The 23,322-nt window shown below is 39.4% G+C and overlaps 1 protein-coding gene across 3 annotated transcripts; it reads left to right on the top strand.

The window, feature by feature from the left end:
- The first annotated feature begins 1,495 nt into the window (after window positions 1–1,495).
- Window positions 1,496–20,142, top strand: nvl (nuclear VCP like). Of its 3 annotated transcripts, none has more exons than XM_053480370.1 (23): window positions 1,496–1,802; window positions 3,949–4,019; window positions 4,135–4,187; window positions 5,049–5,139; window positions 6,654–6,714; window positions 7,426–7,704; window positions 7,817–7,955; window positions 8,046–8,122; window positions 8,787–8,921; window positions 9,845–9,946; window positions 10,876–10,993; window positions 11,336–11,480; window positions 11,616–11,883; window positions 11,990–12,211; window positions 13,378–13,482; window positions 14,192–14,254; window positions 14,535–14,654; window positions 15,591–15,690; window positions 15,774–15,880; window positions 15,967–16,043; window positions 16,253–16,341; window positions 19,498–19,595; window positions 20,034–20,142. In XM_053480370.1, exons 1-23 carry the CDS (start codon window positions 1,746–1,748, stop codon window positions 20,076–20,078), a joined length of 2,622 nt encoding a protein of 873 aa, XP_053336345.1. In that variant the 5' UTR covers window positions 1,496–1,745; the 3' UTR covers window positions 20,079–20,142. The 3 variants fall into 3 exon arrangements, with proteins under 3 accessions (XP_053336345.1, XP_053336344.1, XP_053336343.1); XM_053480369.1 differs by having other exon boundaries at window positions 11,616–11,892; window positions 11,993–12,211; XM_053480368.1 differs by having other exon boundaries at window positions 11,616–11,892.
- The last annotated feature ends 3,180 nt before the right edge of the window (window positions 20,143–23,322 follow it).

Genomic DNA, 23,322 nt, shown 5'->3' with positions numbered 1-23,322 from the left:
CCATCACTATTAGATACTGTTTATTTTTGCCAAAGAAATACAGCTGGTGGATCTACAGTACCAAGTTCAAGTTGGCTTTATTGTCACTTCAACCATATACAGTTAGTACACAGTGAAACGAAACAACGTTCCTCCAGGACCAAGGTGCTACATGCAACATAAACTTACAACATAAATCAACAGAGAAGCTAAACTAGCTAACTAAGAGGCCTAGTTAGCTGGCTAGCAGAAACAAGACAAATAATCCTAACATAAATTACAACATAAATTAACAAAAACTAACTAACTAAGGAAGACTATCTACAGGTGTTACAGACAACATAAAGTGCACGTGCAAATGTGCACACGAGCAACAACCAAGTGACAGTGCGACAACAACGACATAACAAAACATAAAATATGGTGTTGAGGTAGTAAACACAGCAGCAAGAATTGAGGAATTATTGCAAAAAGTAATGAATATTCTGCAAAAGAGATAAACCATGAAGCATTTACAGATTTGTGTGTACCATAGTTTGGTAGTGTAGGTCAATGTGTGTCTGCGCTTGTGTTGATTAGTCACGTGACTGTATTTCACCAATCAGACGTAGCAACAGTAATCACATGACTCCTTTTGACCAATCAGCTGCAAGAACAATAACCACATGTAGTCACATCTTCAGCCATGATAGACCGCGAAGGAAACATGTCGCGGTTAGTTTAGATGTTTTATTTAATGTCGCAGTGTCAATATATATATATATATATATATATATATATATAATTAACAAATAAGCTAGAGGCTAAAAATATAAGTTTCTTACATTTGTTCTGCTGTACACAGTTAATTGTAAAGTGAAACCTTGTTATTTTCTGCTGAGTCATTTGGGGGGCGACTGAGTATACAGTATAATCTTACACTGGAAATAGTTTACACTGTTTGTGCACACATACATATGTTACCTACAGTAGGGATCTGCTTCAGTATGTATACATATATTCATTGAGTACAAACATATTACTTAGTCAACTGTGTTTACTTCTAAATATATATTTATGTAATTATTTTTTACTACACAGATGTCCATATTTTATAGCCAGATTGTATAGTATACATTTATACTGTTGGTATTTCCCCCCCTATTTTTATTTTATTTTACTTTATTTTGTTGTTTCTTAATTTTTAACTTTGTACTGTCCACTTGCTGCCGTGGCAAAACAAATTTCCCACGTGTGGGACTAATAAAGGTTTATTTTCTCTTATCTTCTTTCAATATTATTTTAAAGTACAGCTACTCTTACTTGAGTAAAATTTTTGGCTAAATTTTTGGATAATGATTTTATTTGACTTGTTTGTGGCGACCCCTAGTGGGAGCACCCGAAAGAACAAAACTGTTGAAACGATTTTGCACCACCGGATGGCAGTAGTGAGAGAAGAGGTGAAAAAAAAACAGCGCTCCAATCCACTAGGGGGAGCTTACTTTAGCTTTCACTTTGCTTAATGCAAAGGAAGAAGATTTGATTCACATGGCAGCGGTCGGATCGGAAAACTTAAAGGAATATAACATATGTTAACGATAAGATCGAGCTTCTAGATTAAAATTAAACGCATGAGGCGTCATTACGGTAAAGTGTGCCGTACTTGAGGCGCTGTATGGTTACAGACTTGATTAACCTAAAGCTCGTATCACTTATAACGCATTTATTTATATCTTTATATCTTACACGCTTGTAAATGAGGAGTTAGCTTTCTGTAAAGGAGGAATATGAAGAACAGGAGCGGCGGCTTTACAGACCAGCGACTCAAACAGAGAGTTGAGCAGGTAAGAGGGAATAGATGCTATATATTGATGTCAAAGTGTGTTACTGGCAGAAGATCAGAGTGACACGCATCAGGTTTTTACAGAGCAGATGACAGAAAGTAAAACTCTGCTTAACACTGAGCCCCTGAGAACTGTAATGCATAAAACATACAGGACACTCTGAAGTCATTTTCGTAACCGATCAACAGATCAGATCTTTAAATTTAAAATTGATTTGTCACGTGCACAGCTATTTACAGGCTGGTACGCAGTAAAATGCTTATAGGACTGTTCGTGATCTTAAAAAAGAAAGAGACGGGATGATTGAAACATGTAGTGATGGGGTCGTTCATAAATGATTCGTTCTTTTTGACTCAGAAGAACGAGTCGTCTCGGAGAGTGATTCGTTCATTTTCTACTGGGCGCGCATGCGCAAAGCATCGGAAAACCTCCGTAGGTTATGTACAGGAAACAGAAGAGAGTCCGAGTCGTTGGTTCTTTTGTCACGTGACTCCGATAGACGCTACGCAGTGAAATAGATTCAAAAGAACAAACGACTCGGACCAGAAGATATAAGAGATACTTCATGGGATGTTTGAATCGTTTTAGTGACTCGGTTCTTTGAATCTCGTTCATCAAAATAAAAGAATCTTTTTTGAGTCATTTAGTTCATTTCGTTCTAAAATAAAATGTTAACATTTAAAAAAAAAAGACTCCCAACATGTACAAATCTTGGCTATAGTTCCAGTAATGAAAATATTACAATGCAGCTAAGGACATATAATAATAATAAACAGAATGAGCAGCTCACCTCTTATATCTTCTAATCTGAGTCGTTCGTTCTTTTGAATCTATTGCACCGCATAGCGTCTATGGGAGTCACGTGACAAAAGAACGAACGACTCGCAGTAGAAGAGTCATTGAGAAAGAATCTCTCAATTATGTTTCCTGTAAATAACCTACAGAGGTTTTGTGATGATTTGCGCATGCGTGCCCAGTACAAAATGAACGAATCACTCTCCGAGACTACTCGTTCTTCTAAACACGTTAAAGATTTGCTCAAAAAGAACGAATCGTTCATCCCATCAGTAATCACTATTACCTGTGAATGGGGTGTGCGGTCAACTCGCTGATATTTCGGTTAATGTATTACAGTGACACTTAATACATTAACACACAAAGACACTTAATAACCTTGCACACCTACCTTCACAACTACACTACATTTTACAGTTTTACGTTTACATCCTGGACCAGTGCACAAAGACACTTTAATAACCTCTGCACTAAGACACTTTGCTCTATGCATATTTGCACACACCGTACAGTATATTTCAATTTGCACAGTATATTTCTATTTTGTACATCATATTTCTATTTTTATTTCTAGTTCTATTTTTTTTTTTCCCAGCACATTTCTATTTTTATTTTTAGTTCTATTTTTCCTAGTTTAATTTAATTTTTTAATTTAATTTCTATCGTATTTCTTTTATTCATATTTATTTCTTATTTGTAAAATTTAACTCTCTTTTAGGGTCAATGGTAGTCGTATAATGCATTTCACTACATTTCGTACTGTGTATGTTTGTGTATGTGACAAATAAAATTTGAATTTGAATTTGAATTTGAACAGTGGGACGTAAAAGTTGACACTGCTTACTGTTACACAGTGAGGGACGCCTTCTACGACATCCACTGGTAGCAGGCCAAACTGAATTTCTGTTTAAGAAATATACAGATAAGGCATGAGTAGGAGGCAAGATGGCGTAGTGGTTAGCACTGTCGCCTCACACCTCCAGAGTGTTTTCGATTTCCACCTCAGGGCTGTGTGCGTGGCGTTTGCATGTTTTCCAGGTTGTCCAGTTTCTGTGTCAGCTGCAGTGTTATTGTCCATGTCTTAAAGTGCAAGTTATTTGTGTGAACTAGAAGAAGAAATTTGCAGCGTATGAGCAGTAGTGCAAATGTGCAATGTGGCAAGTAATGTTGTGTGTTCCAATACAGGTGTAGATTAGTTTAGTTCAATGTGTGGTTCTGGTAGATGCTCGGATAGCCTGCAGGAAGAATCGCCTCCTCAGTCTCTCTGTGTCGGCCTTCAAGGAGAGTGGAAGTGCTTTCCTGACCACAGCAGGTATGATACAATACTAATTTTTTTTGTTTTTTTGTACAGTACCTGAAATCCAGCAGCAGTCAGTATGTTGACGTTGCAGAAATGGCCGCAGACCTCCAGCGACAATACAGGTCCAATACAATAAACTACATCATCATTATTATTATTATTATTATTATTATTATTATCATTATTATTATTATTGCAAAAATGACTCACTTTTGTTATGAATGATTATTTTTACAGACTGGATTATGGACGAAGGAATAAAATAGCTTTTAGGATACAAGTGGAAAAAGGTAAATCCAATCCAGCCTTTCAGGTGCAATCATATTAGCTTGGATTACTAGATTATTAGATAGAAAAAGCTCTAGACACCTCAAACCACATTACAGAGTCAGACTCTGGATTCTTAGCTATCGATCACCATGTCATCCAAGATTTCATAACTTCGTCACAGTGAAGTTGCTGGTTTCTCCATATATGATCTGAAACTTCTTAAAATAATGTCAGGCCACAGAATAGGATCAACAGCGTTAGATATTGCAGTTACAGTACGTCGTTAGCATTAATAGCCAGCAAGTCCTTAATTTCAGTTTTGCTTACAATTCCCGCAGTGATTTACACTTTCTATTGATTTTAGCTAGTCAGAAACCAGACTCAACATACTGTGGGTGTGGGAATAGTCTAGAATGTCTGTATGCTTTAGTGATACTGTAAATGTAGTTATCCCTTCACTGACTCACTAATGCTCTTATGACCAAGTAACCACAAATCCCCACAGCAACACTCCAAAATGTAGTGTAAAGACTTCTAGAACAGTGACATTTATTATAACAGTAAAGTTAATCCAGCAGGGGATGTTAAACAATCACATGACTGTAATGGTCAAGTGTCCATAAACTTTTGGCCATATACTCTGTGTGCTTAATTTTGGAATTATTTTCACCAGGTGCGTTATACAGGTAGTTAAATCTCATCACTGACATGTCATTCAATCATTAATAATAGTAATTATGTTTATCATGTAGTATGGCATGTTTGCAAAGTAGTTGGTGTACCTGTATACTAGATTGTTAGTTTTACAAAATACTTTATAATGTTATTATATTTTATTAAGTTTTTATTATTATTATTATATTTCTTTTACATTTATCCAGTGCACACGTTGTTGTGTAACGAGTCTGGGCTTTTAGCACTGGAGGAAAAACACTTGGCTAAAAGAGCCAGACGCAGTAAAGAGGATGATGGGTAAGAGATGTCGGCTATAGATGCTCACAACATCCAGTAATCAAGATAAAATGAATAACTTTGTTTCTAATTCATGTTGAATTGCGCTGTAGTCTATTATGTCTTTACATCTATTCAGTTAAAAAAAAAAAACTGTTCATTTTGACTTTTAAAACGAACCACAGATTATTGTAATGTATTTGAATTAATACAAATCACAGTTCTAACTGAGTAATCAGATTGGACGAAAGGCATTCCACGAGTGGTGATAATGGATGGTAACAGCACTGGGATATTTAACTACATTTATCAAGTGTCCCAGATGTCTATACACTCGTCGCAGTATGAGTAAACCCTAGGGGAGAGAAGCTTCTTGCCAAATCCACATACAAAACCATGGATGCACTTTAATCAAGAAAACATTTGGTAATCATTTGTCATTTTAAACAACACCATGTCTCCTTAACTACTAACACAGGGCTGAATCCCCAATCCTTCTGTAACCCCTAATCAGGGGCACTACTTAGTGTGTGGGAGAAAGGATTGTACAATGTACATTCAGTAGCACACCAGCTTCCCATTCAACACATGTTAAAGGAGTACATTTGAGCGAAGTTAATGGGTCTGATATTCTAAAGCAGAATATGTGGAAATATAAAGCGATGCCTACAACTGCATCACAAGCATGCTTAAATTCATCACCACAGCACTCCCTCGTCACGTGATATTCCTCAAATGTACTCCCTTTATTTTACTTCTCCTTTAAATGCGCTAATTGAAGGTCCTTTTCCACAGAAATCGTGCTATAAAAGAGGCAATAAATCCAACTTAATTTTGCGCTTTACCTTGCATTTATTTATTTTTTATTCACACAGAACCTATGGATTTGGATAGTGAGCCGGCTCAGTGTCGACTGGAATTCTGCGCTCAGTTGTAGGCGTGGTGTTTGTCACAACAGCGTTGGTGTTTAGTGAGATGTGTAGCACATCTGGTTTCAAAACAATAAGGCAGAGTGAACTGAGTGTTGAGTTGTGAGCCATGCGCATTTAGACCTCACTGTCTCCCCAGTTTACTGACATTTCTCACTGACGAAGCACTTAGACTAAGCTGTCTATATGTTCTGCCTTTGCACTCTAGAATATTTATTTCTTTTATTTTAAAACTCTAAATAGACATCGAAATAGGTTTACAGTCTTAATCAGAATCTTCAATCCAACCCAGTGCTGACAGCAGAGGGGATCTTCTTATATGAGGTCACATTAGGGGGAAATCTAATTGGCTTGTTTAAGCCCTGGTCAGTACCAAAGTGGAAAAAAGACAGAACACAGGGAATGGTTTGTTTGCCCCATTGTACTTGCTGTGATTTGAATTATAACTCTACTGGCATAAAGAATTAATCAGGCCATTTTTACCACCTTTTAATTTTAAGACTTAATGATAATACCGGAGTTATAATGCACTGCCTGGGCTGATAAAGTAATTACATAAAACCTGCTTGATTTTCACTCTGTTGCCATCTTTCTTGTTTTCTATAGTGAGGACGGCAGTGTGCTGAGTGACAGCACAGACAGCGAGGCCGATTTCTCTGAAAATGAGGTGTGTATGTGCATCTTATCATGACGCAGTAACATTACAGTATTATTATTTACCCTTCCACCGTGTAATCACCTCAGATGGTAAACCCTTAAACAACCTTGCAAAGTGTTGTGTTAATGATAATATTGTATTTATAAAACATCTTTTTAAGAAAACACAAAATAAATAAGACCCAGGTTTTGCGGTAAGATGTTTGTCCAAGGTTAAAAACTAATTCATGCCTTCGAGTGGCGCAGTGCTAAAGTGCTCGTCCTATCATCCGGAGATCGCGAGGTCGTTTCTTGAGTGATGCTGTAGCCTCACGCAGCCGGAGGTCTAGTGAGAGCTGATTGGCCGAGCTCTCTCAGAGGGGAGGGACGGGAGGTACTTCGTGCTCCCACATTAATTACGGCTCTACAGCCAATCAGGGACGTCTGTGAGCTCACGCAAGCGGAAGGAGCAGATGGCGCTTTCCTCCAAGGGGGGTTACTCCGCCCCCAACGGTGCGTGAGAGAGCAGTTCGGAAAGATGCGGTCGGCTGGAGTCACGTGGTTCAGAGGAAACACGTGATGGTCTCCGGCCCTCCTGAATAAGTGGTAGTAGTAGCCTTAATGTGGGAGCCCCCTAGTGACGGGGGGGGGAATTGGACGCGACTAAATTAGCATTGCTATATAGATAAAATGGATTATTATTCTAGATTGTTCGACTAAATATTTTTCTTCCTATCAACAGAACACCAATCACATGAACAACTCGCTGATGTCGCTATATTCCAAGGGGAATCCTAACAATGGAGTCACTTCAAGAGAGCAGGGCAGCAGTAGCCCCAATCCGGCCTCTCAGAAGGGTTCATCAGCTGAGGGCAGCAGTAGCAGTTGTACCCCTCAACGCTCCACCACCACCGTGTCCGCAGGTGGCTGGTTCATAGATAAGAAAGGATCGAAAGGACGAAAAGATCAGGAAAGCATCTTGATTGACCTGTGTGAGGAGTCAGCCAGCCCTGCAGTCAATGTGTGTTTGCTGTTTGCGCAGCACTTTAAGTTATTCAACTTTTTTTTTTTTTGCATTTGTTTGGATATTTACATGACTTACTCATGTGTTTTGTATTTGTATAAAATACCAGAAAGACACAGATGTATTAGCGCTGGAGCCGGAAAGGAAGCCAAAGACGAGCAAGAAGAAAGAGAAAAGAAAAGCCCAAAGGGAAGGAGAAGGTAAAGATGTAGATGCGGATATTGAAGGAAGTGTCATGTCAAAAAAAGGTGCGATTCCTCATGTAAAATTAAAGGATATTTTTTTTTCTTATTGTTACTTATCAGAAATTAAATGACATTACATCATTTGTGTTTTAGCCCGGACAAAACCTCCTGAACTTCAGCATTCCACAGTGACGTTTGAAGACGTTGGTGGTAACGATGAGACTCTAACGGTATGTGCAGGTTAACGTTAGTTAGGTTTAATCAAATGTTTTCACAAATCTTTAAAAAATTCTTCCGAATATGAGAATGTGTGTTCCTGTTATTATATCTTTATCAGCGTGGCAATATCTCATTAGGAAGCAAATTCATAAATATAATTTCATATTTCAAAAAAAAAAAATCAATTATGAATTTCTCTACAAATTTTTTTAACGTTCAAGTCAAACTGGGAGCGTTCTTTAGTGCCTGGATACCATTAACGTACAAAGTTTTCTCAGTATGCTAGAGCCATGATCAGACTGCCTGCTTCATGTCTAAAACACTGGCCACCCAGGAACTCCTTTAATGGCCCAAACATGTGGAAATGGCTGGAAGCGAGGTCAGGAGTGTACTGTATTGTATGATGTGTTCCACTCAGTGAATGTTCACAGCTTGTACAGTCTTCTTTAAAAACTTTTATACTACTGAAGTATGGTGAAAAGTCTCATCACCGTACTGTGGCTAAAGTCTTTTGTAAATGTCAATACATTTTACGTCTTCATTCATGAGAAATGTCATCGCCAGTCCCAGTTTGATTTGAACACCCTTTGTATATTGTCTTGTATGTCTTGGGTATTTGCATGCACCGGCCAATGTCATGCATGTCGAGCCATTTTTTGCGTTCTTCTTTTTCAGGAATTGTGTAAGTTGCTCATCCATATGCGTCATCCTGAAGTATATCAGCAGCTAGGAGTCGTGCCTCCACGAGGTTTTCTTCTTCACGGACCTCCTGGTTGTGGAAAAACCCTCCTCGCCCAAGCTGTTGCTGGGGTGAGTGCACATTAGGTGTAACTTATGATAATAATTGAATGGGTGATATGTATGTTAATATGGCTCATAATCACAAGCTGCTGAAAGAAAACTGCCTAGCTAAAAAATGTCATTTCAGAAAGTAGAGGTTAAAAAAAAGTAGAGTTAAAAAAAAACATTACTACTCTGAGTACTCCGGTTTCCTCCCACAGTGTGTGTCTGCGGTGGATTGGCACCCTGTAGGCCAACCTGTAGACAGGTTTGTTTGTAAGTCGGATTTGTTTGTAAGTCCGACACAGTGAGTCTTATACGCCTTTGACATGAATATACAATGTAAAGCATAAAAATTCACTTGACAAAATCTGCCCCCCTTCCCCACACATTATGTAGCCAAAAAACGAAACTTCACCTAAGGAAATGAATCACACAGTGAAATATTTATACTTTAATCCTGCGCCTTTAAATCTTTACACCATTTTGTCTCACAGCTATTTTCAACGTATTGGACAGTGAACCCTGTTTTGTTAAAGATTTTCCAAGATTAGGATTATTCACCAACAGGACAGCAATTTGCTATCATCGTGCTTCCAGATTGATTTGATGAAACCGGCGAGGCAGACTTATTTCTCCCGCACCCCTACACATGCACACATACAATACATGTGAGCTACTTCCATGATTAAACCGGAAGTAGAATCGCGGTCTATTCGTCTCTGCGTGTTTATCCATATTGTTTATGGACTTTACAAGGGATTGAGAATTGGTTCTCTCCTGTTTTTCTTTTACGTTTTGTTATTGAGCAGAAGTTGGATCTTATTTTTGGCAGTTCATCGGAAAACATGACTAGTACCAAGTCTAAAACATGTATATATGCTGTAGGTGATCTTGTTGAAGAGATTAGGCAGTGGTGTATGGTCATCAGAAAACTTTCCATGTAATTCCAGGAAATGGAGCTGCCCATGTTGAAAGTCTCTGCCCCGGAGTTGGTGTCAGGAATTTCCGGCGACTCGGAGCAGAAACTGCGTGAGCTGTTTGAGCAAGCTGTGGTAAGTGCACTATAAAGCCCATTTTGGACAGTAAACAACAGGTGTAAAACATTTAGCAGGGCAGGAAGGAACACAGACACAGGGAACACTAGGTTAGAGAAATAAGTGCTCTTTATGGCCTCCAGGAATAGCAGAAGCCGGTCTTGGGCAGTCGATGGGCTGGGCAGGAGGTTGCAGGCTTTCTTTGCTCTGTAACAGAGAGTGCTGAAAAGAAGTCTTCGGTTAGCACCAACCAGACGGCACGTTTTTGGATTTGCCGTCAGCTCAACCCTATTGAGTTCTTCCAGGACCTTTTTGAGGTCATAAATGGGGACCTTGTGTACCCATAAGGAGGTCCTTTGGTAGGCCCACGTGACTAAAGAGCTGCACTAGCTCTTTGGCGATGGCTTTGGAAGTCGCTTTCCGAAGCGGTAAAGCCTCAGCGTAGCGTGTGACAAAGTCCATCGCTATAAAGATGTACTCATGGATCCTTGCAGATTTTGGAAGTGGGCCGGCCAGTAACGTTTAAATGGTGTTCCAATGATAGGCAGAGGAATTAGTGGGTTGGGGACCGGCTTCTTGGGCGCACTCCTCTTGCACCCGGGACCCTGTTGATGTGACACCAGGATGGTAAGTGCTGTGCTGCCTTCTGCCACAGTGAGACACCCAGCCCCTTGTGTGTATGAGGGTGGAGCTGACTATGGTGCTGAACTTATGCTGGGGTTTTCTTTGTTTGGTTGAGTGCGAGGGTGGCAGATAGTAAGAGGCGCTGGCTCTAGGCACCCCCGTCACAACGGGATACAGACATAGTGACAGTATACGCAAGTGCATATTATTAATATAGCAAGTTTACTGTAAAGCTGTTTATTGGCAGGTCTGTTACGCAACTTTTATTGGTACCTTTTGTTGTCTTTAAAGTATATTTACGATTTTATCTTTCCCCGGTAAAGAGCGGAGCTCCGTGCATTCTGTTCATCGATGAGATTGACGCCATCACCCCAAAGAGAGAGGTGGCATCCAAGGACATGGAGAGACGGATTGTTGCTCAGCTACTCACCTGCATGGATGGTAAGTTTTCTGTGATGAGTTTATGATTAACGGAAATTAACACATTAATTTCCCCCAAAATGATCACAGTTTCAGAAGGGCCTGCATCAAGCTAAGAAAACATCTAAGGAGAACGCGTTATTAAAATGTAGAAAGCTAGCACAGAACAAATAAAAATAACTTTTTTTGTTGTATTATAAAACCAATCAATAGTGGGGTAGGAAATCATAGTTAGGTTTAATAGTAAAAGATCTAAACTCAGCAATGTTATGTGGCAACAAAATAAAGTCAGCTGAATTTACTAAATGACCGTCTTTGGATTTTTAAAAAATATTTCAATTCTTATATCCTCCTCCTTTTTAGATTTGAATTCCTTACACGTCCCAGCACAAGTTTTGGTTATTGGAGCCACTAACCGGCCTGATTCTCTGGATCCAGCTTTGAGAAGAGCAGGACGTTTTGACCAAGAAATCTGTCTAGGAATACCCGATGAAGGAGCACGTCTTAAGTATGTATCCCTCAAAACCTGCATTGCAGCTTCCCCATGTGTTACACCTCATGGAAAACAATGGCCTTTATTTTAAATATACAATACTCCAAAGTTTATTTTTTTATTATTATGATTTTTCTTTGTTTCCCACAGAATTCTTAAAACTCTTTGTCGTAAGCTTAAGCTGCCAGAAGACTTTGACTTTGCGCAGGTGGCACGACTCACCCCTGGGTACGTTGGTGCAGATCTGATGTCGCTGTGCCGCGAGGCAGCCATGACTGCTGTCAATCGGGTCCTTCTGCAGCAGCTTGAGACTAACGCCAAGCGTCATAACATCACTGTTGTCCAGAATGATGATGGTGCAAAGTCCCAAGATGCAGCGGAAGAGCCTGGGCAGGCTTCTGGCGATTTAAGTGCTCCGGTAAGTGAGGTGAAAATCACAGATTTTGAACCTAAGATCTAACACATTGTTTAGGTGGCATCAGATTTAGTATACTGTATGTTGATGTTTTCCTCCTATTCACCAGCAGGGGGAGCTAGAACAGCTGCGTTGTCTGGTGAGGAACAGCCAGTCTTTGAGTCAGGAACAGCTTGCTGATATCTGTATCGTTATTGAGGACTTCAGGGAGTCGCTAGCACGGGTCCAACCATCTGCCATGCGTGAAGGCTTCGCCACTGTGCCTAATGTCACGTGGGATGATATCGGTGCTCTGCAGGACATTCGCGAGGAGCTGACGATGGCCATCTTGGTAGGGTTATGCACACTGTTTAAAATAATCAAAAACGCATTAGAGAATAGTCGAATAACGCTAACTGCTGATAGTAAGGTGTTTTATTTATTTATTTTTAATCCAAATGTTGTGAACTTCATATTGCTTTTAAAAGTGTGTGAAAAACTCAGTGTTCTATGAACTGCCAGCACTTCCAGCAGGTCCGTGTTTTAATCCATTTAAATGTGTATGTCATAAAGAATCCCTAATAATATCTGGATTAAGATCTGGATCTGTAACAAGGAAGCCGGAGACACCAGTGTCGTGGAAGAAAACTCACTGAGACGAAATAAGGAAGACGCCTTAAAGACAGAAAAGACTCAAGAAGGGAATCCCTCCTGTTTCTTGTGACTCTGATGCCAGAAGTTTACAGTGTACATTATTGTAGTGGTGTTAAATCAACCAAGCAGGAGCCACACCCGATTCCACTTTATTAATTAGTTAATCCTGGCTTTTAATAGACTAATCAGGTGTGGCTTCTGCTTGGGTGGACCAGTTAAGATTTGATACCCCAGAATGTAAAATATGTTATAAGGAAACTGAGATCAGAAGTCCTGAGAACAACAGTTATCTTTTATTATACAGTACTGTACAATAGTCTTGTGCCACCCCTCATGTCTTCATATCAAATTAATAATGTATATTAAGTTAAAGAAATGGGAACAAATGTTTTACTAAGATACAACATACATTTTTTTTTTTTTAAAAAAGGTTGTTTATATATTGTTCCATCTTCCCATCACCCTCACGGCACCTGTCAGTACATTTCCATCCCTATCTTTAATCACTCTTACATGCTGCACATTCTTCCCATCTCTTTTTTTTTTGCCTCACCAACCCGTACAGATTCACCTCTCCCTCCTTAATGTCCAACCTAGCATACAAGTCCTCACCTTACGCCGCATCTCCTTGTACCTCCTGTCTACTTTTACAACCAAATTGTTATTTATATATCCTCAGCAGCAACCTCATTACACCTCTCGTCTGTTCTAGTCACTCACATATGGTTCATGCCTTATACTATGGTTCACTGACACAATAAACATTATTATTTAATAAATAAAGATTGTTTGCTAACTCCCAAGTGTTCCTGAGGTTGCTTATCCTGTCCAAAAGGTTTGAAATGTAATATTGTGTGTCTTCAGGCTCCTGTGCGTAGTCCAGAGGAGTTTAAAGCTCTGGGATTGAGTGCCCCTGCAGGAGTGCTGCTTGCTGGACCTCCAGGCTGTGGAAAAACCCTTCTCGCAAAGGTATTCAGATTTTTTTTTTCTCTTTCCTTCTTTATAGACTTTTCCTCATTACTAGGCTGTGATTTATATTTTATGACTGCAATGTTTTAGAATTTTCTGAACACAAAAGAAAAAAGCCCCAGATGCTGGACAAGAAAAAAAAAAAACATCACACTATGATGGTATTAAATATGATGTCACTCAGTATGATGTCACACGGAAAGTTATTAACCACTTTTTGGCATAAGTTTAAGGCGTCGTCACAGCTGACCTGTTTGAGATATCGAAAATCCCTCCACAATTCTGCATCCTGAATGTATTTAGATCACATGGATGGTTAGTTTGGTGCCAACTGTGCTATCAAATTCCATTGGGTGCGTTTTGCGGACAACCCAAAATAATTGACTGTTGAGTTGTTCAGCTCACTTGGATCTAAATGTGTACCCAGTTTCTTGTGTATTTGTACAAGTGCAAATTTCCGTGGCTTTCAGGTGTCCTAATGGCAGCAGATTCTAACATTTTATAATGTGCCCTCACAGTCTATGACGACATGGGGCCGATGTCATAGTGCTTGGGCCCTAAAAATGCACAGTATGTGTCCAGCTAACTGAACTGCAGGAATTTGTGTGTTTATTAGATAGAACATCTTGAAAGTTTAAACTAAAGTTGAACTAACTAGTAACTTAGCAGCCTTGCAGCTTAAAAACAACCTATCTGTTCTTTATTACAGGCTGTCGCCAACGAGTCTGGTTTAAACTTTATATCCGTCAAGGGCCCTGAGCTACTGAATATGGTGAGTACGGGTGACAGGCTTTCCATGCTTAAAAGCCCTTATGGGTTAGCAAGAATGCTTTTTTTTAAATACATTATCATCATCATCCTGCCAGAATGCTAAATATTGGTCTGAGTAAACCAACTTAAGAGCTTAAGTGTCTTTGTTTTATCTTCAGCACAGGTCTGACCCGTTTTCTCGTTTAAGGCGCTATGCATCAATATAATATGGTATTGTATTCTGTTACTGTTTATTGATTTATTTATTTATTTATTTATTTTTTAAAAACATTCTTCTGTAGTATGTTGGTGAAAGTGAGCGGGCAGTTCGCCAGGTGTTCCAGAGAGGACGAAACTCTGCCCCCTGTGTGATCTTTTTTGATGAGATTGATGCACTTTGTCCCAGACGGTCTGGTCGTGAGGTAATAAGAGCAATTTGTAAAATCACATGCATCTGCATTCTCACTGTTTAGTATAAATTATTTTGGGTTTAAGTAAATTTATACAGCATAAATAGAGTGTATTTCCCGGTCTAGTTCAGTACATGGACAGGTCAGACTTGATAGTCAGCATAAGGAGGGTAAACCACAGAAGGTCAGTGCTGAAATGGTTGGCTGTTTGCAAAATGCTATATCCATGGATATTCGTGGAAGGGAAAAGTGTAATAGGAAAAACAATCTGTAACAGAATGCAATAGGATGACTGCACCCTTTAGAAAATTGTCAAGCAACGCCAATTCAAGAACTTTGGAGAGTGTCAGGCATAAAGTGAGGCTGGAGTCAGTGCATCAAGAGACACCACCTACAGACGTCTATTGCCTGTGCTAACAATAGTTCACAACAGAAACAATGTAAGATCTGTGAAGAAATCCCTAATACAACATGCAGGGACATTACAAACAACGCTCACAGGGCAGGCGTGAAGGTATCACAAGCCACCAGAAAAGGTGAAATGTAGAGGCCATACCACAAAATGCACAACGATTCATTAGCAGTAAGTATTAAAGGGCCAGTATATTAGAATTTGCAAAGAAATACATATGTGGCCATATGTGCTGGAAGTCAAGGAAGCAACAATCTCTGTGCACTCTGGGTCTGCATATGCTCTTTCCTGTCAATTACAGAAACGCTAGACCATAGTTGCCACCCCTTTAGGAAATACGAGAAGAGTTAATAAGTTACTAGCTTGTCATATTACATTTGTCTTTATTTTTAAAAAAGGCAAACTGTTCTAAACATGACTGTATGTCTAGAGTTCTTTATTTCTTAAATCATCCGTGTAGCAATGTAGCTGTTAATTAAATTTAAAGCTGATATTCAGATGGGATTGTACAGTATGTGTTTGGTTTGTGTGTTCAGTCTGGAGCCAGTGAGCGCGTGGTGAACCAGCTGCTCACTGAGATGGACGGGTTGGAGACACGGCGGCAGGTTTTTATCATGGCCGCCACTAACCGACCAGGTAAAACGACACTGTGTACCATTTTACACACATTTTTTTGTCTTTGCCAATATCACCTGATAACTTCGCTGTGTCTGGTTCAGATATCATTGATCCAGCAGTGCTTCGACCAGGCCGTTTGGACAAAACCTTGTACGTGGGTTTGCCTCCAGCAAATGACCGACATGCCATATTGATCACTATTACCAAGGTGAATTTATTTATCTAACATGATTGCTGCAATAATCCACTTGTACATAACAAGCACGTTGTAAATAATTTGTTTAATTGCTCCAGGGGGGAACTAAGCCTCGTCTGGAAGAAGATGTAAACTTGGAGGAAATTGCCTGCGACGAACGTTGTAACTGTTTCACGTGAGTGTTACAAAACATAAAGAAAAGAAAAAAGCTTAAATCTGTGTTACAACGGATTAGGTAGTTTATGATATTGGTCAACATTTTTTACTGGCATTTACTGATATGTTGGTTGATGTCATTGTTTGCATTATATTGTCTCTCTGTGTGTGTGTGTGTGTGTGTGTGTGTGTGTGTGTGTGTGTGTGTGTGTGTGTGTGTGTGTGTAGTGGGGCAGATTTGTCGGCTCTAGTTAGAGAAGCTTCCGTGAATGCTTTAAGAGCCCACCTCAACTCGCAGACAGCTCTTGCGCACCCAGGTAAACACACCAACATGCCACACACTTACAGTATGATTGCCACCTTCATTGAGGTTAAATAAGAGATGCAACCCCGGGTTTTCACCTTAAAAAATATAAATGAGACAATAGATCTGGGTACATTAAACCACTTGGAACATAACACCACCAAGGTAGACCATCTTATTTTCATATGAACAAAGTCTTAAAGTAAGAAACACTTACTACTTGGTAAGCGCTAGATCATGAATAAACTGTGGTTATCCAACTTTTTTGAAAAGCTGCCACACCCAGGCCTAATTACTACCAGGTCTGTTGAATCAAAAAATCACCTAAATATAACCTGTTTGAGCAAATGAAGGATGTTTAGCGCCTTGCAATCTAAAGAAATTCTAGAGTTTGGACAGCTTTTTCCCTTAATAATGAAATTGTCGTTTGCATTTTGTCAACTGCATTTTGTATTTACTCAAGTTATATTTGTAAAATATTAAAACAAAGGTCCTGCATGATGTTTCTTTAACCAAACAAGAGGAATAAATATCTCTTGACCTGTATGAAAAGCAGTATCAAGTATCATAGTATCTTTATTTTCTATTGAAATAGGATATTATCTTGATATAGGATATTAACTCCATTAGCAAACTATGGGGGATACATTTCAGAATCACTTTTTAAATCCTGTGTTTGACAACTTAGCAGGTTACACAACAATCGTTCTAAGTGGATTCAATTAGAGTGGCTGTCCCTGTGAGTTGAACATGCCCAAATGCATGTTTGTATCTTCTAAAGTTGTAACTCGAAGTTTTGTGTGTAGAAATGTGCTTTTTAGTAAGCACCGGCTTCTTTTGTGGTGTCCTGTCATGGGCACTCTACATGTTCAATGTTTTATGGACTTGACTTGACTTGACTTGACTTGACGACTCATAAGCCAAGATGTTAGCCATTTCCAGTGTTGGTTTCTTTACCTTATTGAGTATTTGTTGTGCTCTTGGGTTGCTGCCTAAGTGACAGACCGGTCAGGGTGCCCATGTTGACCACTAGCAAAAGCACCTACAATGGGAAAAAATCTGGAAATCTGAATTGGAAAAGCGTGACTTGATCTGATGAACCACAGTTTCTTTTGCACATTATGTGGACAACCAAGTGTATGTGCATCACATTCTTGGGCAAAGGAAGACACCGGTCAGGGATGCACTATGACATGTTACAGAAATCTCTTCTTTGTAAAAGTACTTGTATATTGATGAAAATAATGAGTGACCTTCAGTTAAAGGGGTCCAGTCATGATCTTTGAGAACATATAAATCAAAGGCAGTAAAAATTAGAAAGACAAGGGGAAAATTCTTTGAAGCGGTTAGAGCAGGCTGTAGTGGAGTTTCCTCTACTCAAAGATGGAAAATGGGAATGGGATTTTTGTAAGTTGAAACATTCCAGTACACCCATTATCCAAGTTTCCTTTTTGTACCCATTTTCCAATGTCAGTACTGTTAAGAAACCTCCCTTTAATGTTAGGACATCTCCCCCACTTAGGACATCTGGCACCTTGACCTATTCTGCCTACCTCATGTTCAACTGGGTTTCCCCACTTTTTCATGAATCTCAAGATGTCCAAGCCTTCTTTAAACAGTGTAACAACTTCTTGTCCTCAAGGTGCAAGACTTTCTCTATAGGACAAATCTGACAAAAGTGTGGGGCTGAGATATCAGCTCATAAGATATGACCCCAGCCTACATCCAATATTTTCATAACAGCCCTCTCGGTGGCCACTTAGGGCATTTGATGCCAATTGGGGAAGTGGGTTGGTGGCCAACAGTCCGAAAAGACATATGGACGCCATCAGAACACATACCATACGTATGTCAGCTATATAAGCCAAGCAGCCAAAAGCCACCCAGGTATCTATAGAGCACAGAGGTTGGGTCAAAACACACACACACCAGTTCAAGGCTTAAAAAGTAATTTTCAAAACTAGCCCCAAAATGGAGTGATGAAAAAATTGGGTCCCGTAAACTAAAAGCTTAGATGGAGAAATGAGGACAAGATGGACATGGTTCAATGTGGAAAATATTAAACCGCATTTCGGGGCAAATCTCCCAGAGGCTCTGGCTGGGGGAGATAAGTGATGCAGCCACATAAAAAGTGTGCAATGGGTAAAAAATGAAATGCCCCATTCTGTGTATAGACTCCTTGTAAGGGGAAGGGGCAGGTGCTTGCTTACATTATATGTTAAACTTTGCTGAGCATAAATGCCATATAATTAGGGGGGAAAATGTACAACTGTCTAATGTTATGAATTGGTTTGGAAGCCTCCAAGAGGAGGAGAAGGATTGTGCGAGTGGCTTGGAGACAAAGATGGAAGTGTAGAAACAGAAGGAAGGAGAGCAAGTGTGAGAGAAAAAGTGTGGCTAAAAAAAACGCAGCATACCATAAAAACTGCATAAAGGAACTGCATAAAAAAGGTGGATGTACTTTAAAGTCACCTAATTTTTGAGAAGTTCCAAGGAGTGTACCAGATTATAAGTTTGTTTTGGGGTGTGCAGTAACATGAAAGAATGCCGAACGGCCAAGTGATACCCGAACCTCCAAGTGATACCCGAACCTCCGACTTAAACGCAGGATATGGACTCATTCTTCCAGAGCTTGATCTTGGATTATTTTGTTCTTTTTCCCATGAAATACATTGCTAAAAGATTGGGTCAATATATTCCTTCTGCCCTCCTTGAGTTAAGACTTAGTGGTTTCTACTGATGGACTGTTAGGAATGAACAATTGCGTATATATGAACTGTGCCGTATTTGTATATTGCCTGTATAAAGAGCTTATAAAATTTTGGTGTATACTGTATGTATATAGACATAAGGGGTTCTCTGCAGAGATATAAAGGTGTTGTTGGTGTTTCCCTATAATTAATGGTTTTCAAAGAGTTAGGTGAGGGTTTAATGTTTTCTCATTTAAGTTGGTGTAGATTTCTTCTGTACTGAGTGTAGCAGCCCCTTTGTTTTTAAAATTAAAAGGTTATTACGCATGGGGGCAGCTTTAAAAAACCTACATATTATTGTACATACTGTATAGTCAGTTTGAATTCACTAATGACACTTGTGTCACTTGTTTTATGATGGCACGGTTCTGTCCTTGTGTGCATATGGATCACTCATTGGTATTGTTTCTTTGATGCAGGGCACACATTCTCCTCCAAGTCTGTTAAAGATATTCGCGTCAGCAGGCAGAATTTTGAAGACGCTTTCAAGAAGGTGCGGCCATCAGTGTCCAAAAAGGTGAGAGCACTTAACACAATACAAGAGTTCCCAGATGTCAAGCTGCTAAAACAATTCTCTCTTATCTCAACATTTACCACACTGTCAAAATGAGTAGCATATTTTGACTTTACATTGAGGCTTTTTTTTTTTTTTTAATAGCTGATGTTTATATTTGTTTGCCTTGATGGAACAAAGTCAGCTCTGATTATTTGCGGTGGTTGGGCGGCGGCAGCTTTGCATTTTTGTGGATTTTTTTTGTGGAAATGTCTGCAGGATCAAAATGTCTGTAGGCATTTCAGCATTTTATAATTTTTTTAAATCAATTGTTGTTTTCTTATTTCGAGCTCTGGGTATTTGGTGCGTTAAAGGAACGGGTTTTAATCTCACTTTGACGTTTAACTTTTGCCTTCTTCTGTGTTTAAAGTGCATGTTTCCATTTCACTTTATTCCGTACAGGACGAGCTGATGTATGATAAACTGCGAGAGTCTATTACCAGATAGCTGGGTGGCTGATGAAGGGTCATGCGATGGTGGAAACCATCTCTTCTCAACTTTTTTTTTTTTTTCTTTTTTTTTTTTTTTTCTGATTCATAGTTCTGAAATAAAAACATGCCAAAATATACTTTTGGGGTTCTTGAGTTTGTTCTTTTGTGTACCATGTGTGATTAAGTATATTTGGAAAGAAAAAACATTAGCAGCCATTTAAATTTAAATTTATTTAATGGCATGACACAAAGTCATACACAATGTATAGAACGCAACAAAGAAAAATCAGAGCGATACATTCTTAGATTAGACTGTAAGGACAGTCGAACAGGGAATCTAACTTGGGTTTAATTTTAAAAGAAATAATTCAGGTAAGACTTTAAACATCTATTAAACAATATAAGGAAAGACATTAACAAATCTTTACAAAAGAGCCAAATAACTTCTGTTGACTTTAATCGTGCTTAATTATACTGTAAGTGCTCTAGGTCCTGGGTTTTATTTTCACGTCGGGTCTATGTGCATGAAGTGTGCATATCCTTTCTGTGCTAGATGGGTTTCCTCCGGGTACTCCGGTTTCCTCCCACAGTCCAAAGTCATGCAGATTAAGCTAATTGGTGTTTTCAAATTGACCGTAATGTGTGAATGAGCATGTGCATGCTTTTTTTCTTCAAAAGGCCAAAAAGGGCTTTTTTTCTTCAACACAGGTTGTTCCCAGTATTTGGTGTCAGTATAAACATAATAATATAAATTATAATATAAAAACATACTGTAGACCAAGAAGAATGCCTGAGCTTTAGCATAGAAAACTAAAAGCAACATGCCTTAAAATGCCTATTTACAAGCATATTGCAGAACAGGAAGAAATCAGCTGAATGGAGTGGGATTTCGATATAGGAAAGTCCAATGAAAACCAGCATTAACACCTAAGCAAAAGTTTAAAGTGGGCTTAAAAAAATGCAATTCTGACATGTGGGTAATTACATTATTATATTCAGGTATGAATCACATCTGTATTAATATATCACATGGATTTGATGATGGAACTTCAGTTTGGTGCTGTTTGAATGAAATGCATAAATGCCTGAGGTGAAATGTAAAAAGAAAAAATGGGAAATGACATTCATTAGCAACAGTCAATGCACAGGTGTACACTGAAGCTTTTTGCTGTTTGAAGAAAGTTAATAATAATAATAATAATAATAAATGTTATTTATATGGCGCCTTTCCAGAGCTCAAGGACACTTTACAATGAGTAGAAAAACAGTCAACAAACCAAAAAACAAAAAAAAACATGCAAAGGACAGGTGAATTCAGGTGTAACATTTGGAAAATAAGTGAGTTTTGAGTAAAGATTTAAATATGGAGATGTTAACAGAACGGAGAGAGTGTGGTAGAGAGTTCCAAAGTTTGGGAGCAATAACACTGAATGATTTGCCGCTCATTGAAGAGAGGCGGTACCGAGGGACAACAAAAAAAACAGAATCGGAGGAACGTAGTGAACGAGTCGGAATGTAGGGGGCAAGTACATTAAAATGATAAGTGGAAGCTAAAGCTCTGCATTCAATACCATATTTCCCTCCACACTCACCACCAAGCTGGAGCACCTGGGACTCAGCTCATCAATGTGTCAGTGGATCTCCAATTTCCTGACTGGCAGACCACAGGCAGTAAGGATGGGCAGACTTGTCTCAGCCTCACTCACTCTCAGGACTGGAGCCCCCCAGGGTTGTGTTCTGAGCCCCCTGCTGTACTCTTTGTATACCCATGACTGCGTGGCCACTACCAACTCCACCGCCATCATCAAGTTTGCTGACGACACTGTCGTGGTGGGCCTGATCACCAACAATGATGAGTCGGCCTACCTACAGGAGATTGTAAATCTGGAGAATTGGTGCCAGAGGAACAATCTCCTCCTGAACATCAGCAAGACAGAGGAGCTGATAGTGGACTTTAGTACAAAGCAGGAGAGGAACTACCAGACTCCCATCATCAACAGGAGCCCAGTGGAGAGAGTGGACAGCTTCTGATACCTCGGTGTTCACATCACGCAGGACCTGTCATGGTCCTGTCACATCAACACCGTGGTAAAAAAGGCCCAGCAGCGTCTCTACCACCTCAGCCGCTTGAGAGACTCTAGACTGCCCTCTAAGGTGCTCAGGAATTTCTACTCCTGTACCATAGAGAGCATCCTGACAGGAAACATTATGACCTGGTTTGGAAACAGCACCATGCAGGACAGACGAGGTCTACGGAGGGTGGTGCGATCAGCTGAGCGCATCATCCGCACCGAGCTCCCTGACCTGCACTCAATCTACAGCAAGCGGTGCTGGACCAAGGCCAGGAAGATCGTAAAGGACCTCAGCCATCCCAACAATAGACTGTTTTTTCTGTTGCAGTCTGAGAAGCATTTCCGCTCCCTGAAGGCCAACACAGAAAGACTGAGGAGGAGCTTCTTCCCGCAGGTGATAAGGTCTCTCAATCACACCACACAGGACTAATATCTTTTAAACATTGACATTGACTGGACAATCATGGACACATTCATGCAATACATATTTACATATCTGAAACCATTGCACATGTCACTTTCATAAGTCACTTTATACAATACATGTTTATATATCTGCCATTGCACTTTGCCACTTTAAAACATTTTAATGCCACTTTAAAACATTAAAAAATATATATATATCCCCCCCATATTCCTATATTTCTATATTTTGTGATATTTTTACATGCCCGTATTTGTACAGTTTGTTTATTTTACTAGTTTCATTTATTTTCTTTTGTATTTCATTTATTTTTATTAATATTTATTCCTTATATATAGTTTTTATTTCCTTTTTAAGGTCACCGGCGGTCGTACAAGCATTTCACTGCATATCGTACTGTGTATGACAAATAAAATTTGAATTTGATTTGAATTTTTAAGCCATTTATAGATTTGAAAACAAGGAAAAGAATTTTGAATTTGATACGGTAGACAACTGGGAGCCAATGGAGATCAGACAAGATTGGGGTTATATGAGCAGAGCGTTTGGTATGAGTGAGTATTCTAGCTGCAGAGTTTTGAATATATTGTAATCTGGAGATGGAGCTGGCAGGTAGACTAATAAAAAGGGCATTACAAAAATCAATGTGTGATGAGACGAATGCATGGATGAGAGTTTCAGCATCTTTGGTACTGATGAAGGGACGCAGTTGGGCAATGCGGCATAAATGAAAGAATGCAGATTAAGTGACAGATTTAATGTGA

This window comes from Clarias gariepinus, chromosome 20 (genome assembly GCF_024256425.1).
Source record: "Clarias gariepinus isolate MV-2021 ecotype Netherlands chromosome 20, CGAR_prim_01v2, whole genome shotgun sequence".
Taxonomy (NCBI): Eukaryota; Metazoa; Chordata; class Actinopteri; order Siluriformes; family Clariidae; genus Clarias; species Clarias gariepinus.
The sequence above is the reverse complement of the archived record's forward strand: the minus strand, read 5'-3'. Positions and strand labels throughout refer to the sequence as shown.

Coding starts and splice junctions, on each gene's coding strand:
- nvl (XM_053480368.1), top strand. CDS start 1,746: ATGAAGAACAGGAGCGGCGGCTTTACAGACCAGCGACTCAAACAGAGA. Junction 12,212..13,377: donor AGCTGACGATGGCCATCTTG/GTAGGGTTATGC, acceptor GTGTGTCTTCAG/GCTCCTGTGCGTAGTCCAGA. Junction 16,342..19,497: donor GACAGCTCTTGCGCACCCAG/GTAAACACACCA, acceptor TCTTTGATGCAG/GGCACACATTCTCCTCCAAG.